The sequence below is a fragment of the Lactuca virosa genome, chromosome 6 (genome assembly GCF_052849685.1).
Source record: "Lactuca virosa cultivar CGN04683 chromosome 6, Lactuca_virosa_CGN04683_v6, whole genome shotgun sequence".
Taxonomy (NCBI): Eukaryota; Viridiplantae; Streptophyta; class Magnoliopsida; order Asterales; family Asteraceae; genus Lactuca; species Lactuca virosa.
The window spans coordinates 20,033,240-20,051,818 of NC_136431.1; the positions used below are offsets into that span (position 1 = coordinate 20,033,240).

Below are 18,579 nucleotides of genomic sequence, written 5' to 3' on the forward strand. Positions count from 1 at the left end.
TACCGGTTCCGGTTCCGGTCCGGTTTTCCGGTTTTTTAACTCATCCCTAGCCCACAGTGTGAGTCTGGCTTGCCTTCCGGGCCCACAGCTCACAGTACGAGTCTGGCATGCCCTACCCGGCCCTCAGCTTGTATCTGGAATGCTCCTGAGTCCTCAGTATAAGTCTGGCATGCCCTGCCCGACCCTCAGCTCATATATGGAATACTCTAGGGTTTGTTGGCTACCGCACGGAGCAGTACAACCTCAATCCATCCCATATAATATGTCGACATATAACAGAACTAATGCACATACAGATAATCAGGTAGTAACACAGGTAGTCCTATAGATCTACCCTCTAGCATAACAACTAGCATACATAACTAACACATACTCAACATATCAATAACTACTAGGATATCAAATCCTATGGGCCGGCCTTGGTGCCTTAGACCCCTTACTATAGTGAGGACAACTCACCTCGCAAATGTTGTACTGAAGTGATAAGCTCAAACTCTCAAATCACAGCCACAAACTCCACCACCTATAATTTCCATAAGACCATTTCCATAAATTTCCAATTTACTAAAATACCCCCATAAGTCAAACTAGTCAACCCTTGGTCAAATTCAAAGTCAACGGTCAAGGTCAACAGCCCATGGGAGACGACTCGTCGAGTTCGTCCAGAACTCACATGGTCATAAAACCCTAGTTGACTCGCCGAGTTTCCAGGCAACTCGTCAAGTTCAAGCGTGTCCAAATGTTGGGAAGACCCCATCTAACTCGTCGAGTCGTCTCCCAGACTCGTCGAGTCCATGCAGAAACCATCCTCAGGCAATCTTCATCCGACTCGTCGAGTTGACCATGTAACTTGTTGATGATGGGTTTTAGGTAAAACAAATAAACTAGAAAACAATTCCTAAGTTCACATGCAACCTACTTTGGATCTATGTTTTAACTATTGAACATACAACTTTGAATTGCAAAACAAGAACCCTAGAGGAGGAGGCTATTTTCGAAAGATAGTAAACTAGGGTTTAGGAGTTACATACCTTTCAATTGTTATAGCAAACAATTGATAATTCCCTTGATCTTGATCTTGATCTTCTTGGAAGCTTAGCACCACAAGTGTAATGCCTCTAATGGAATCACACCCAAGAACTAGCAAGAAGGAAAGTAGAAGAAGAGAGAGGGGAGGGAGTATGTAATTTCGGCCAGGGTTTCTTCCAAAGAACAAGTGACCTAAAATGTGAGCCAGGAGGCTCCTTAAATAGCTGAGGTATCTAGGGTTTAGGGAAAACCCTAATTATCCTTTGCTTAGGGCCTAAGCAAAACCCAAGGGCCTTATCTAGACCCCTTGGACGAAATCTCTAGGGTTCCCCTATGGATTTCGTCCACCTCCTTCCAAGGGGGTTCTGGATCCTTCCACTCAACTATTAGTTAATTGCAAACGAGTCCCTGCACTTTATAATTAATTCTTTTAACCCCAAAATTAATTCTGATTAATTTCTGGCTAACTATTAATTAAACATAATGATTTCTAATTAATATATTAATCTATTAACATATTAATAAATCATTTATATATATATATTAATTTATTAATCTTATAAATTAATATCTCTCCTTTCATAATTTCCTTGTCCAGTTGCTAGGTTGAGGGCAACCCAAAAGGATTGTGCTGCTATCAATTCAAGTACATACCAATTATAGTTATGGGCTTAGACACCTAATCTAACAGTCTCCCACTTGGATAAGTCTGTGACTATAATTGCTAGTATTCCTTCTAAATTTGACCAGCAAATTGTAGCTTCCAAAAGCTGCTGCCGAACTCTGACCCAGTCAGTTACGTGTCCTAAGATAAGTGATCATATAATCCTTCGTTCTGCTAGATATCCCTAGACAAAAGACATGGAATGTAATCAATCTCTTTGTCCAGAATCTATGTTTCCCGATTCCTAATTTGTGATGATGTAGGACTTCTAATTGAACACATCAATTTAGTCCTGGCTGGGCCCAGCACATAAGTCAACACCAAATCATCGAGGGGCCCACAGATATCGCTTTTCCGGTTAGGGCAAAAGGAACGAATAAACGTTGACTCATATGCTTGTATCTTTTACTCATCAAATTATGCATGACAATACGTTTTATAACACCAAGTTACTGATGCGTTTTCGTATCACCAATGCATGACCGACTTGTAAATTACAACTCATATATCTTCGTTTCAAGATTATAAGATATTATCGTCTCAGTATTACTCGTGATGAATTCCATGAAGTGATACTCTGAGCGAGGGTTTATCCAATACTCAAATCTCAATTTCTGAGTACTCATGAACGTTGCAGCAATTCCATTGCCATGTCTATCCTTAGACAATCTACAATCCAGTTCATGACAGTCTTGATTCACTACTTACTTCCAAAAGTACGAGCGACTGTGGAGTTTGAATAATCTTATTATTCGGGAAGTAAAACATGAAAAAATGAAACACAACAATAAACAATTGACAAAAGGCAGAAACCAAACTTATAAATAATACTTTATTATTTAATCACCAAAAGTCAATTACATTTACTTTGTTACAAGTTTCAAAACAAAACTAATCTAACTACTAAAACTAATATCATCTTTCAGTCCTATGCTCCGAGCATGCCGAATATGCTTAGCCCTACTCAGACCCTTTGTGAGGGGGTCTGTTGGGTTATCTTCAGATGACACCCTCTTTACTACAAGATGGCCTTCTTCTACTCTATGTCTGATGAAATGGTACTTTCTGTCGATATGTCTGGTTTTACCATGATCTCTCGGTTCCTTTGTCAAGGCAACCACTCCTTCATTATCGCAGAACAGTTCCATAGGCTCCTGGAGGGTTGGAACAACTCCGAGATCTCCGATGAAGTTCCTCAACCAAGCTGCTTCTTTCGACGCTTCACTCGCTGCTATGTACTCTGATTCACAAGTAGAATCAGCCACCGTCTCTTGCTTGGAACTTTTCCAAGTAACTGCTCCTCCATTCAGTAAAAATACCCAGCCCGATTGAGAACGGAAGTTATCTCTATCCGTCTGAAAGCTGGCATCACTGTAACCATCTACTCTCAAAGTATCATTGCCACCAAGTACAAGGACCCAGTCCTTTGTCCTTCGCAAATACTTGAGTATATTCTTTACTGCTATCCAATGAGCTCTACCTGGGTTTCCCTGATAGCGACTGACCATGCTCAAAGCAAAAGCCACATCAGGGCGAGTACATGTCATAGCGTACATGATCGATCCGACAGCGGAAGCATAAGGTACACGACTCATGTCATCTATTTCCTCATCTGTACTCGGGCATTGAGTCTTACTCAATTTGGTATTGCTCTGGATAGGTAGCTCTCCCTTCTTGGAATTTTCCATACTAAACCTCTTTAGTACCTTATCCAAGTATGTGCTCTGACTAAGTCCAATTAGTCTCTTCTTTCTATCTCTCAATATTCTAATCCCAAGAATATAGGCAGCTTCTCCAAGGTCTTTCATGGCAAAACACTTTCCAAGCCAAGACTTAACTTCTTTCAAGGTTGGAACGTCGTTACCAATGAGTAATATGTCATCGACATATAACACCAAAAAAGTTACTATACTCCCACTAGCCTTGATATACACACAAAACTCATCTTCACTTCTAGAGAAACCAAACTCTTTGACTTTCTCATGGAAGCAAAGATTCCAGCTGCGAGATGCTTGTTTCAATCCATAAATGGATTTCTCAAGCTTGCACACTCTATTGGGAAACTTTGCATCAACAAAACCCGCTGGCTGATTCATGTAAACATCCTCAGCCAACTTCCCGTTAAGGAAAGCAGTCTTGACATCCATCTGCCAAATTTCATAGTCATGAAAGGTAGCTATGGCGAGCAATATCCTAATAGATTTAATCTTAGCTACTGGCGAGAAGGTCTCATCATAGTCAACCCCTGGGGTTTGAGTGAAACCTTTTGCAACCAATCGAGCCTTGAATGTATGCACATTCCCATCCATGTCTGTCTTCTTCTTGAAGATCCATTTGCACCCAACTGTCTTACGACCTGGTGCACTATCAACCAAATTCCAAACTTGGTTGTCATACATGGACTTAATCTTGCTGTCCATTGCCTCTTTCCACTTGGAAGCCTCTGGGCCTGCCATCGCTTCCTTATAAGTGACTGGTTCATCTAAGTTTACCAGTGTTCTGTCACTTATGAATGTGTCACCATCTGAAGTAATATGAAAGCCATACAACTCAGGTGGCACACTCACCCTAGTGGACCTTCGAATAGGTAATGAGTTATCAACCGGTTCAACAGGAACTGTTTCCTCTGGTTGAGTGCTAGTGTCATCTAAGGTTCCTTCATTGGCTGACTCTTGAATTTCTTCAAGTTCAATGGTGCTCCCACTGTCCTCTTTGAATATGAGCTCCCTTTCTAGAAAGACTCCTCTTCGTGCTACAAAGACCACGTTTTCACTAGGCCTGTAGAACAAATATCCAAAAGACTGCTTTGGGTAACCAATGAAAACACATTTCTCACTTCTAGCTGCTAGCTTGTCATGAGTCTCTCGTCTTACGAAAGCTTCACAACCCCAGACTTTAATATGTGCTAACGAGGGAACTTTCCCAGTCCACATTTCGTGAGGTGTTTTGGCAACCTTCTTTGTAGGGACAAGATTGAGGATGTGGGTGGCTGTCTCTAAGGCATACCCCCAGAAGTGAATAGGAAGCAAAGCACGACTCATCATAGAACGAACCATGTCTAACAAGGTTCGATTGCGCCTCTCAGCTACACCATTTAACTGTGGTGTCCTAGGAGGAGTCAATTGTGAGACTATCCCACATTCTTTCAGATAGTCGTTGCACTCGATACTAAGATACTCCCCGCCTCTATCGGATCTAAGTATCTTTATCTTTCTGCCCAATTGATTTTCGACTTCATGCTTAAACTCTTTGAACTTTTCAAAGGTTTCTGACTTATGCTTGATCAAGTAGATATAACCATATATGCTATAATCGTCAGTGAAAGTCACATAGAATCGATTAGCATCTCTTGTAGTTGATCTGAAGGGCCCACACACATCTGTGTGTATGAGATCCAACAGACCTTCACCTCTTTCACAAGATCCTGTGAATGGTGATTTTGTCATCTTTCCCAAAAGACAAGATTCACACATATCATCTGATTTTAGGTCAAATGATTCCAACACTCCATCCTTTTGGAGTTGGGCTATGCGTTTTTTGTTAATGTGTCCAAGACGACAATGCCACAAGCATGCCTTGTCTACACTATTAGACAAGTCAATATTAAGTACATTATTTCCTAAGCTATCAACACAAGTCACTGTTTCATACACACCATCACAAGGTAAAGCTTCAAACATAAAAACACCATTCTTATAAACAGAAATTGAACCATTCAAATCATTAAAAGAATATTTAAAACCTTGTCTGAACAATGCATGAAATGAAATAATGTTTCTCGTCATCTCAGACGAATAGCAACAATTTATCAAATCTAATCTAACATCATTACTAAGCAAAAGCTGATAAACTCCGATCTTGGTTACTAGTGAAGACTTTCTGTTTCCCATGATCAAGTTTATCCTTCCTCGCTCTATCTCCTCACTTTCCTTTAGCCCCTGCATATCAGAAGAGATATGAAAACCACATCCTGTATCAAGGACCCATGAACGAGAAGATAATGACTTATTAGCAGAAATAGTGTAAATACCTGCCGAAGATGGCTTCACTTTGCCATCCTTGATATCTTGCAGATATTGTGGGCAAGATCTCTTCCAGTTCCCCTTTTGATTACAGTAAAAGCAAACGGCCTCTTTTGGATCAGAAACATGGGGAGTGGAACCATTGGGCTTAGCCTTTGGGCCATTGCTAGATGACCCAGCTTGAGCCTTGCTCTTCCAGTTTTGCTTGGGAGGACCTTTCCTCTTTTTCCCCTTTCCCTATCCAATGGCCAAGACAGGGGCACTTGCAGGTGTGGAGGGTATACTTTTACCCTTCATCCCTACTTCAGCTGTCTGCAACAAGTTGTGCAATTGGGCCAGAGTCTGCTCAGTATTGTTCAAATGGTAAGTTAGAATAAACTGACCATAACAATCAGGTAGTGAGTTCAAGACCATGTCAATGGCCAATTCCTCATCAAAGTGAATATTGAGCTTGACCAAACGCTCTATGTAGCGTTGCATTCTTTGCACATGTGACACAACCGATTCCCCTTCTTTCATCTTGCAAGCCATGAGTGACTTGACTACTTCAAACTTTTCTTGACGAGCTCGCTTATGGTACTTTTCCATAAGGTCCTTGTTTATCTCAAAAGGCCAGTAGTACTCATAGTACCTCTGCAGTTCTGGGGACATGGTTGCCACCATGATGCATGCCACTTTGGTAGCATCATCGTAATGTTTCTTGTAGGCAGCATATTCTTTAGGAGTAGCTTCAGACTCATCAAGCTCTTTGAGCTCCTTTTCAAGAACATATTCTTTGTTCTCAAAACGAAGCGCCATCTTGATGTTGCGCATCCAATCGTTATAGTTAGAGCCATCCATAACGACTTTGGAGCAGATATTGAGCAAAGAGAAGTTTTGGTTGGAGGAGGATGAAGCAGAAGTGTTTCCAGGAGTAGACATCTGAAAAGAAAGAAAGTTTTAGTTAGATTTCAAGATACCTTAATAAAATAACCCAAAGATATAATATTAAGGTTAGGATCCAACTATGAAGATTCACAACTTAGAAATGGGATGCCGAGATCCAAGTGTAAATTTCATAAAGGTAGGTGAATGACGATTCACCAATTCCACCATTAGACGAAACAAACGAAGTGAAATTCCTAATTCTTTTGAGATACATTGAAACTATTCAATGACATGTTTTAATCTCAGATTATGCTCTTCTATTTGTGACTGGGATGCCGAGGATCACAAACAAGATGTGAATAACCATGCAAATGTGTTTGGTAACCTCATTGTCTTTATCATTAACTATTGATGTGCTGGTAAACCACACACGCTCCATCAAAATGACAATTATGAGATACCCATTACTACTCTTTATTAGTGCCTTTTAGTGTGCTGGTTAACCACACACGCTCCACTAACGACCAATAAAGCATAATGTGCAATTTCATGGATTAGCATACTTTTCACATTTTTCCTAAAGTAACTAGAGTTGGGATTTTGAAAAATAATGTTCTAGTACTTTCTTTAATAGCATTATACTTTTAATGAGAAGTAGTTGTCCTATCAAATCCGTTCTGCTAACGACCCTCCACTAATCAAGGGAGCGGTGGGTGAGAGTGGACACCCATTCAACTACCATTTTATAGGCAGTTTCCTTATACCCCCCTTATAGACTAGCTTCGTGAATGAGGCATACTAGCGATTTGGCTGACCATATTCTTATACATATATAATATTAAACTTTTAATTATAATACATATATAAGGTGTGTTTTTAAAATTTTTAAGGTTTATATAAATTTCGAAATTCAAACTATTAAATTTAAATTTAAATAAACCAATTAACTAGATTTAATATTTTATCTATTAATTAACTTTTAATCAATTTATTAAATCTTGTAAGGATTATCTAATCAAATTAATCAATTAATTTAATCCTAATCCTTATCCCTCTAAATTTCGAAAATTAGGGTAAGGATAATTATCCAATTAATCTAATCAAGTAACACTTATCCAAAACAAGAAACCCTAAAACTTCTAGCATATTTCGAAATTTACAAGGGAGGAGGCTAGGGTTTTCAAAACCCTAACCCTAATTTCGATTAGGGTTCTTTGGAGGCTAAGGTTTTCGAAAACCCTTTGATCCAAAACCCTAAAACGAAAATTTGGCCTTTAGGGTTTAATAGCTATAAACCCTAATTTGTCATTCAACAATTATAGCAATTCAATTTAAAACAAAACAATGGCTCTGATACCACTGATGGGTTTTAGGTAAAACAAATAAACTAGAAAACAATTCCTAAGTTCACATGCAACCTACTTTGGATCTATGTTTTAACTATTGAACATACAACTTTGAATTGCAAAACAAGAACCCTAGAGGAGGAGGCTATTTTCGAAAAATAGTAAACTAGGGTTTAGGAGTTACATACCTTTCAATTGTTATAGCAAACAATTGATAATTCCTTTGATCTTGATCTTGATCTTCTTGGAAGCTTAGCACCACAAGTGTAATGCCTCTAATGGAATCACACCCAAGAACTAGCAAGAAGGAAAGTAGAAGAAGAGAGAGGGGAGGGAGTAAGCAATCTCTAGGGGAGGGAGTAAGCAATCTCTAGGGTTTCCCCGAAGGGCCTTATCTGGACCCCTTGGACGAAATCTCTAGGGTTTCCCCTATGGATTTCGTCCACCACCTTCCAAGGGGGTTCTGGATCCTTCCACTCAACTATTAGTTAATTGCAAACTAGTCCTTGCACTTTATAATTAATTCTTTTAACCCCAAAATTAATTCTGATTAATTTCTGGCTAACTATTAATTAAACATAATGATTTCTAATTAATATATTAATCTATTAACATATTAATAAATCATTTATATATATATATATATATATATATATATATATATATATTAATTTATTAATCTTATAAATTAATATCTCTCCTTTCATAATTTCCTTGTCCAGTTGCTAGGTTGAGGGCAACCCAAAAGGACTGTGCTGCTATCAATTCAAGTACATACCAATTATAGTTATGGGCTTAGACACCTAATCCAACAGTTGAGTCCCTTCAGTTCATTACTCATTCAGACGACTTTAAGCCACCCCAAAGTTCCAAATTGTAGATCTAGCTTCCTAAGGCATGTTTATCACGTAAAGTTGCAAACTTTACGTGCATGCAAGGTCTTAAAGGCTTAGAATCCCAAATCCAAGCTTAAAATGGGGTTTAACTCAAAGGGGGTGGCTCATACTTGCTAAAGCTGGAAATTTTATAGCTATAGAGACCAAGATAAGCTCAGATCTGAAGTTGCAACTTCAAATCCTAGCCCATACCCGAAAATGGTTCACATACATGCTAGAAAAGCTCTAATCTTAAACATGAAGAGATCTAGAATGTAACACCACAAAAATTCAAGCCAATTTAAAACTTTTTAAAACATTTAAAACCATTAAGTCATTACAGTTTACTTTCAAAATAATTTAAACATCAGAGTATCCCCAGAAACAATCATGAAAATGTAAGGAGGTGCACGATCACGCCTTCGCCTTCCCGCGATCATCCGAATACCTGGAACAATAATCGATAAATGTAAGCTCGAAGGCTTAGTGAGTTACCCCCAAAATACCAACCCATACTAACCAGAACAAATATCATATCAATACAAATACAAAACAGCATGCATAATGAGCCTTCAGTCTGACTGGACCGCCTCGCAGGCCTTCAGTCTATCTGGACCGCTCTCCGAGCCTTCGACACGTCTGGATCGCCTCGTAGGGCCTTCAGCCTATCCGGACCGCTCGTCGGGCCTTCGGTCTGACTATCATTCCCTCCTGGGTCTGTAGTCTATCCGGACCTCCCTGGGTATGTTGGCCTTCAGCACAAAGCAGGACCGCCTCAACCCAAAACCCTAATCAACAAACATGTGCACATACATATCATACGCTAGCATATATAACAGTCAACCGATCTAACATATCAAATAGCATAGCATCATCCTATGCCCAGGATACTGACCTAACCAGGTCACTAACATATGTACAGATAATCATACGGCTCTAACAGATCACATAGCATAGCAACATCCTATAACCAGGATACCGCCCTAACCAGGTCACTAACATATATACAGATAATCATACGTATCTAACAGATTACATAGCATAGCAACATCCTATAACCAGGATACCGACCTAACCAGGTCACTAACATATATACAGATAATCATACGTATCTAACAGATTACATAGCATAGCAACATCCTAAAACCAGGATGCAATCATAAAGGGTGGGCCTTGGTGCTGTAGACCCTGTAGATATAGTGAGGAGAACTCACCTGGCACTGCTGAAGTCCCGCAGAATAAACTCCAGCTGTTGGTTGACAGATTCCCGAACTGTCAACATCAAACAATACCCAATTAATAATTGGGTTCCAAGCCCAAAGTCCAACTCACACTCCAAAGGCCCAATAGTCAACCAATGGGCTAAATCCCAACATATGGCCCAATTTTCCAAATTGGGCCCAGACCTCTACATGGTCTTTCCTTAAGGCCCGTTCAATTATTCTAGTCCAAACTATTTGTATTCCCATGGCCCAATATCACATAATCATAAAGGCCCAATTATGGCCCATCTATGGCCCAATTTCCAAATTGGGCCCAAGACTCTCACATGGGCCTTATCCTAAAACTCATACAATTATTTAGTCCATTTACTTATTCTTGAAAAGCCCATTAATAGTCCAATCACCAAAGCCCAATAGGAAGGCCCAACTCAAGGCCCAATTGGAATTAGGGTTTCACATAAAATGATGATTAGGGTTAAGTTTCCAACTTAACCCATTAAGGACTTAATCCACTAATGACTTAATCCATTAAGTCCAATATTGCTTAGATTAATCTTTGCCAATGATTATTATTTAATATTTCAAACTATTAAATAACTCCCGTGTGTGTGTCCCGATTAATTCTCAAAATTAGGGTTTTATTGGCATTAGGGTTTTCCAAACCCTAATTAGGGTTTCCAACCTAAATACTAGCCCATTTATCAATTTGTTGGGCTTTTAGGTCCATTAGGGCTTTATTGGGCCCATTAAGGTCTCATTGGGCCCACTAGGGTTTCTTTTGGCCCATTAGGGTTTAGTAGCCCCTTGTCCAAACATCCAAACGAGTCACAAACCAAACAAGGCACACCACCACCTGACACGGCGGCCGGTGGCGGCGGGAGGCGGCAGCCACCACCTCACGGTGGTGGTTTTAGGTTTCCTTTTCACTATTTCGATATGGTTACAATTTAAAATATCATCCAAATTCACACACACTAATAACACACACGCACACTAATAAACACACACACACGCAACCACCTCGTGGTGGCCGGTGGTGGTGTATGGCGGCAGAAGAGCAGCAACCGACCAATAGCCACCATGGTGGGCTGCCATGGTGGCTCCTAACGTTTCCGACCAGCTCATAAACACGCCCACATGCCGACACATACAGAACCATGCACACACACACGCACAACACCCACCGAGCATGGTGGCGGTCGGAACAGAAACGGCAGCGAGCATGGCGGCAGCAGCGGCGTTGACGGCGGCAGCGGCAGACGACAACGCTTTTGACAACGAGGTAGCAGGCGGCGTCTAACAGAAGAAGAGGAGAAGAGGGATCGGGGGCAGTGGACTTCGACCAACGACAGGGCTCCTCCCCTGCTTGCTTCTCTGGCAGCAGCGTCGCAATGGCGACCCTCAACAACAGTGGCGGTCCACAGCAGCAGCTCCCGACGTATAGGGGTTGGCTCCGGTGATCTCCGTCTTCAATGGCGGCTAGGAAGTCACGAAGCGGCGGCACCCACGACACTAACTCCATCTCCCGATCTCTACTGTTGCAGCGTCCTTTCCCGGTTTCTTCCGGTGTGCGCTATTTCCGGTGACATGGGCCGTTCAACGGTGCTGGGTGGTCGGAGCCGACAACGGCGGCTGGAGGTAGAGAGAAACATGGAGAGAGAGTGGCGGCCGGTGGGAGTCATAAGGGGTGACGGCTGGAAAGGGTTTTGCTAGGGTTAGGGTTTCGTAATGCATATATACTCGGTCACACAAACACTTTGCCATAATGTCAAGATCGGCCCCTCCAACCAGAAATCATTTTAATATAAGTTTGCAAATTACCGTTTAAACCCTGCCCCTTGAATCCTTTACAAAACTAATCCAAAATGTTACCAATCAGCCCCTGCCTCCAAAAATCCTTACATATTAAGTCTAATACTTACCAAATAGCCCTTTAGCCTCCAAAATCCTTTCAAAATAAATCCCAAAATTACTATTTAACCCCCGAATAATCCGATTTATAACATTTGGCTTCCCAAAACCGATACCCCACTAAATAATATGGATTTAGGGCAATTATTCGTTTATCAATTTTATCTATTTATTTATTAATTAAACAGGATGTTAAATAGAAAGAGGAAAGCCAAGGTAAAAACTTGTTACCTTCAAACTGATGCCAATAAGCAGAAGAGTCAGATCCACCAGCTCCTTTTATTCTTCAATCCACTTATACTTCAAGCCTTCTTCTTCAAATTCACCTTCCAAGCTTGAAATCACACAAAATGGAGAGCACATTCGAATTAGGGTTTTAGAGCTCAAGGGGGCGGTGAGGGGAGGCCAAAGGAGGCTAATGATCCTTTAAATAGGGTGCTAGGCCCTGGAAATTAGGGTTTCATCCCCCAGCTCCAACTCGTCGAGTCGGGTCCACCGACTCGTCGAGTTGGTCACTTAAATGGCGCGGCCAAAAACGTTTCTACTCGACGAGTCATAGCATCAACTCGTCGAGTAGGCCCTTCATAATGCAAATAAAGTTGGTACCTGAAAATTGGGGCGTTACAATCTTTGTCATGTCATGTCGTGTTTGTCGGTTTTTAATTGGTTCGTTTTCGTGTTAGTTAAAAAAACACGACATCGTGTCGTGTTCTTGTTAAACAAAAAACACGGCACGATTGCCTGATTTGCCACCCCTAAGAGATAACTCGTTTTTCTGAAAACTACCTTGTCTAACAACTTCCAAAAAACCACCATCTCAAACTGCCGCTAAAACTGGGTCAAGATTAGGGTAGAAAACTAGGTTATTTTTCTCAAATTCGGATTTTAATGCATTTTCCACGAAGCAATATTAACCCCAAATAAAAAAAATTGCAATGCCCCTCAGATCCCGCCAGTGGTTGCCACCCCCTAGGACCCCACTATCAAGGGCGTTGTCATTGGACCCCGTCAATTTAGGGGCGAACCCCTAAATGACAGTGTACTTTGAATCTTGAATACATTCAAATAAATGTATACTCCGTACCAACCTAACTTTATTAGTATTTATCAAGATTGTATTGGTCATCAAATTAATCTCATTACACTTAAACGTTCAAAACTTTATGAATACCTATCATATAAGGCTTATGTGTTTTTCTGTGGACTTTGATCGGTAATACTACATGTATATTGTACTATTGATGTTTATATTTAGTTCATAACATCTGTAATTTGGACGGATATATTGCATAAAATTGTCTAATCGTTCTCACTATCCTCCATTACAAATATTGACGCTAATTATCTGATTATATGAACTCATTTTCAATAATCCAGAATGGATATTTCGGAATGTACGATGTTAAGGCCGAAATGGACCTCAATCTGACATGGTATATTCCGGCAAACCTTTATGTAGGATGGAAATGGGGCGGGTTTGGGGCGGGGTTGACCATCCTTGTCCCCATCCCCGAGTGTCTAACCTCGTCCCCATCCTCATCCTCATCCCCGACGGATGCAGTGAATCAAATCCTCTCCCCTTTGTATTTTGGGCTTTTCCCCAGTCCATCCCCGACCCATCCCCAATCTATCAACATAATAAACTCAACGTATACAAAAAAAGAAAAAGTTTAATAAGTGATCAAAACCATATGCCATAATTAGATTCTGGTTACATCAATCATAAAATTTAACAAGCATCAAAACGAAAAGTGACGATTTGGTATACAAATCGTCGAACAAGGTGACAGTTGATGAACTCTTGGAATTGAGAACTTTGGTATATGGACTCTATCTCTGATGGTCACTCTGATGGTCTAATATAGATGAATTCATTTTAGTGGACTTAATTCAAATTCAATAAATGATCGATATACTAATATATATATATATATATATATATATATATATATATATATATATATATATATATATATATATATATATATATATCAAAGCGGGGGCGGGGTGGGTTGGGGATTGTTATACCTGGCCTCGGCCCCGTACCCGGTACCCGTTTTGGCGGGGAATACCCGTCCCCGATTGGGGCGGGTCAACCGGGTTCCCTACCGGGTCGGGTAAAATTTTCATCCCTAATTGTCTCATCAATAGTCCGAAACAATATTGAATACTCTAATCTGGCCCACTTCGAAGATCATGGTCAATTTTCAAAACAAAGAAACCATAGGTCATTTTCATTTAATAACTTTGTTCCTAATGGTCAATGATCGGTACCAGACCGAAAGTACCGAAATAACTAACTCATAGGTACCGAATATGGAATACCGGTACTGGAAGCAGTACCATTTCCCATCAGTACCGATTTTTTAAGAACACCAGCGAGATATGTTTGAAGCTTTGTAATTCAGCCAAAAGTTATCCAATTAAGTTGATTCTAGAGCCTAAATTATAGCCAATACAGAGAAGAATAAGCACGAAAAAGAATGAGCTCGTATGAGTAAGTTATGGCTGTCCAAGGATGACGAAAAAAAACCGTATAAATTTAAAATACCGAAAAAAACAGCAATATAATCCCCTATATAGGGAACTATAACTCAGCAAATAATTAGTCAAATAAGTTGATTCCAGAGACTAAAATATGGCCAAAATAGAGAAAAAAAAGTTCAGCTCATTCCGAGCTCGTATGCGGGAGATATGGCTGTCCAAATAAAAACTGCACAAACTTGAAATGCTGAAAAAACAGCAATATACTACCCTGTTTAGGGCACTATAACTCAGCCAATAATCATCTAAATAAGTTGATTATTCTAGCCAAAACAGAAAAGAATAAGCTCGAAAAAATTCTGCTCATTCACTTATCAAGAATAGTCCGGTACACAATAAGCTTTAGTTTATTTGAAATATCGACTCATATTGGAACTCTTACAATAACATTGTTGAATGTAACAAATATTAAATTAATCTAAAAGCGAAAAGTTTATTTATATAACCTTAGAATTCTGTATTTAGATAGAGTTGATACTTGTTAAAAATGTCATCACTCTTGGACGACAAAGTTAGTCATCCACACCTTTACATCGTGTACATAATAATATACATATACAAACTACACAAACCCCTTAAAGACCTCACATAAACATCTCTGAAACCTTATTGAGCTCAAAATCCAGGAGGTTCCGAACGGTTTTAAGGAAGTCGGCTTCGTTTGTTCCAGGGAATGTCATCTTGTGAGCTTTCTGAACAATTTTCTCAATTACGGATTCCTTGTTTAGTGTTTCTCTACATAGAATACGCCCTATCGCGTAAGGACACAATCCTCTAGCCGCACCTTCTTTCAGAAGCATGGTGGAGATGCGTAGGGTTCGTGCACACTCGTGTGATAGGTCCCACCCATTTGAGCTCAAGAGGGCTAGATCTTGCTCCGCATCTAGTGATTTTATGTAGTCTAGGGTTCCATTTGAGAACGCTTCCCGGGCTTGTGGCCAATAGAGCCAATCAAACGTGCAATCTTCAAACTGAAAAAAGTATAAAAGACACCTAAATCACAATGTCTACAAAAGGTGGGCCCCACAATCAACATGGTATGTAAAGTGCATTGATTACCACATTTTATAACTAGGCCACTTAGGTAGATCAGTTTAGTCTAGTTTTGTCCTGTCTTTGTCTTGTCCTGTTGTCATGTCCAGTCTCTGGTTCTGTCCCAAACAATGATACTTACGTTTTCGGGTAAGCAGTAGCCATGATCGATAGGGATAAGAACAACACGGTCACCTTCACCTTCACGGTTCAATAAAATGTTTCCCGCATGTCTATCGGCATTAGCGGTTCTTATATCAAACACTGCAATCTTATGAACCTCCTCCACCGGAAAATCCCGAGGACCCATATCCTCACAACTTCCACAATTTTTCATAAACATTTGTAAAGATCCAACCTTAATGTTTTTCGCTCCACCATCATAACCCTCCGGATGATTGAATTCTCCGTTTAAGCACTTTGCCATCACTGTCGGAGGTACACCTGCAAAACCACTCCTCCTCGGGTGGTGGTCCAGTATGTATGCCGCCACCTCCCGCAAAGCGCCTTCACCAACTTTCGTGCCACTTTTCAACCCTTCACCATTAGAGGTCACAGGTAGCCCTTGAGGGTTATTAATCGCCATTGGTTCTTCATCTATCGGCTTGAAAACAGCAACGTATCTGTTCCCGGATGGATGTTGCATAAAGTAAGTCCCTCCGGTGCCTTCTGATGATCTGATCGGTTTTTTCCCTTTCTCAAGTCCTTCGGTTGCAGAATCTATCATATTAGATATATCGGGGGATAATTTTGAATCTGGATTCACGATAATTGGTTGTAATGGAGAATCAATATCTGGTGGTTTCTTGGGATTCGTTTTCTGCTCGTCTTTCTCGTGATTTCTTTCGGGTGAAGATGATTTTTGAACAACTAAATGAATCACAGCATCGTGATTCTTACAGATATCATCAATCAGCTTGTGATCATCGAGCTTCTCACCGTTACAAAGAATTTTCAAGTCTTCGCCATTAATGAATCCAATTTCTTTAGCTTTTTCTTCCACAAGTTGTTTCAAGTACTTCACGTTTCTAAATCTATCAACCTCAAACTCGAATGCTTTCCCAACAGCGGTTTCAACGGTTATCACAAGAAGATCAGAAACCCTAAGAATCAGATGAAGAACATCACCGCTTGAAATACCGTAATCTTTTAGGAGAGAATTGTTTCTTGATAATTCTCTCCCTCCAAAAACTAGCTTCTGTTTCTTCACTATAAACCCTTTACATGTTTGAATCCTTAGTTTGACTGTGGCAATGGAATCGGATTCCATAATTCGCATCGGAATCACAGAACCTGCAACTGTCAAGTAAATCACGATGGATTCACTGCTCCGGAAACAAACGGAGCCGGATCTTTTGTGAATTGGACTCAAAGCAACGTCAGCAACTGACATTGTATGAATTTCACCCGCTTCTACCTTCTTTCTATCTTTTTTTTTAATAATTTTAATCAATAATATTTAACATATAATATTTACACAATCAAAATGGAGCTCGATGATTTTCAGATCTCCAAACGATCGATACGTAATACACAATATATATATACAAGAAAAAAATGAAAGAAAAAAAAGTTTAGGTAAACGATGATTGTCAATTTCTGTATTCAGAAACACAAAAGAGCAAAACCCTAATGCCCTTTCGACAGAAAGACCCCAATGGATAACCTCAAATCAAAGGGCTCTTTTCCAATAGCTCGAAATTGGAGCTTTGAATCTTGAAACGATTGGAGTAAATATTATAGATTCAACAGTGAAAATCGAGGAAAACAGAGAGGATTAGGGAAACAATGGGGGATAGTGAAATTTTGAGGGTGTTTCTGAATGAGGAAACCTTTTTCCAACTCTGTGGATTCTTACCTGATTTGGAAAGAATCAAAAGCCCATTTGAAAAAATCGCTGATCTTATATTGACCAAGAGGATGGATTGACGATGAATATTTCAGATTTTGTAAAAATGGTTACCAAAAATAGAAATGTGGGTCTCAATTTGGTCCGATCTTGTCGTCGGTCTTATGATCCAGTGAGGCCAGAGAGCACGAGATTATAGCCGTTGAATTTGGGTTTTGTCTTGACCTCAAATGCTAATTTTTTTATATTATTTATTTATTATTATTATTTTTAATTTTTTGGAACAGCCAATTTTTTACTAACTCAAGTCAAAATCAAAATCTTACTTAAGGTCGCTTTTCTTTTTGCAATATCGTAATCATAAGGGATTGAAAGATTATATTAAAATAAACTCATATTCAAATTTGATGGCAAGACGTCCATAATGGAATCAACTTTAATATTTTATGCATTAACCATATTTTTTTTTGCTACAAACCGTAAAAATTAAGGATAAAACATTTTAATTAGAAAACAAAATCAGTTTGATTATGTACAACTGAAGACATAAGATCACAAAGAGATTATTATATAAATTTATCTTATTACTAAATTTTTTTTATTATTTTGATTATATTTTTAATAAATCAATTATTTTTCTGCTTTTTTTCAAGTTTTAAAAAAATATTTTTACAGTTATTTTTTGATTGGAATAAGTTTGGTTTCAAAAAACAATCAGATCTTATATAGATGAATTTAAAACCAAATGTTTAAAAAATCGAATTGTCAAAATCCCTAATGGTTACAATGTACTGATTTTGGGTTTTCAAATTGATTTTTTTAGTTTTCGTTAATTAAATCGGTAAAATTTATGTATTCGTTTCGATTTCGTTTCTTAGGAAAGTTATTTTGTAAACAAAATGCAAAAGGATATGTTGAACATAAAAAAAACATAAGTAAAAATTTTGAAATGTTATAGAACTTTAAAGAAAGCTTGAAAACAAACAAGTAAAACAATTAATTAAAGCATAAAATATATATATATATATATATATATATATATATATATATATATATATATATATATATATATATATATATATATATATATATATATATATATATGACAGAGAGAGAAAGCTAGGTTCAAATATTTCTAGCAATTATTGTGTGCATGAATGCACCAATAGGAATTTAGGAAAAAATAAATAAATAAATAAATCATTTAAGGGTATTAT

The 18,579-nt window shown here is 39.0% G+C and overlaps 1 protein-coding gene across 1 annotated transcript; it reads right to left on the reverse strand.

Annotated features, from left to right (window-relative positions):
- Positions 1-14,822: 14,822 nt before the first annotated feature.
- On the reverse strand, positions 14,823-17,534 carry LOC145120794 (phosphatidylinositol 4-kinase gamma 2-like). Its single transcript, XM_079056590.1, has 2 exons — positions 15,656-17,534; positions 14,823-15,452 (listed from the first exon to the last, which is right to left on the reverse strand). Exons 1-2 carry the CDS (start codon positions 16,904-16,906, stop codon positions 15,066-15,068), a joined length of 1,638 nt encoding a protein of 545 aa, XP_078912716.1. The 5' UTR covers positions 16,907-17,534; the 3' UTR covers positions 14,823-15,065.
- Positions 17,535-18,579: the final 1,045 nt, after the last annotated feature.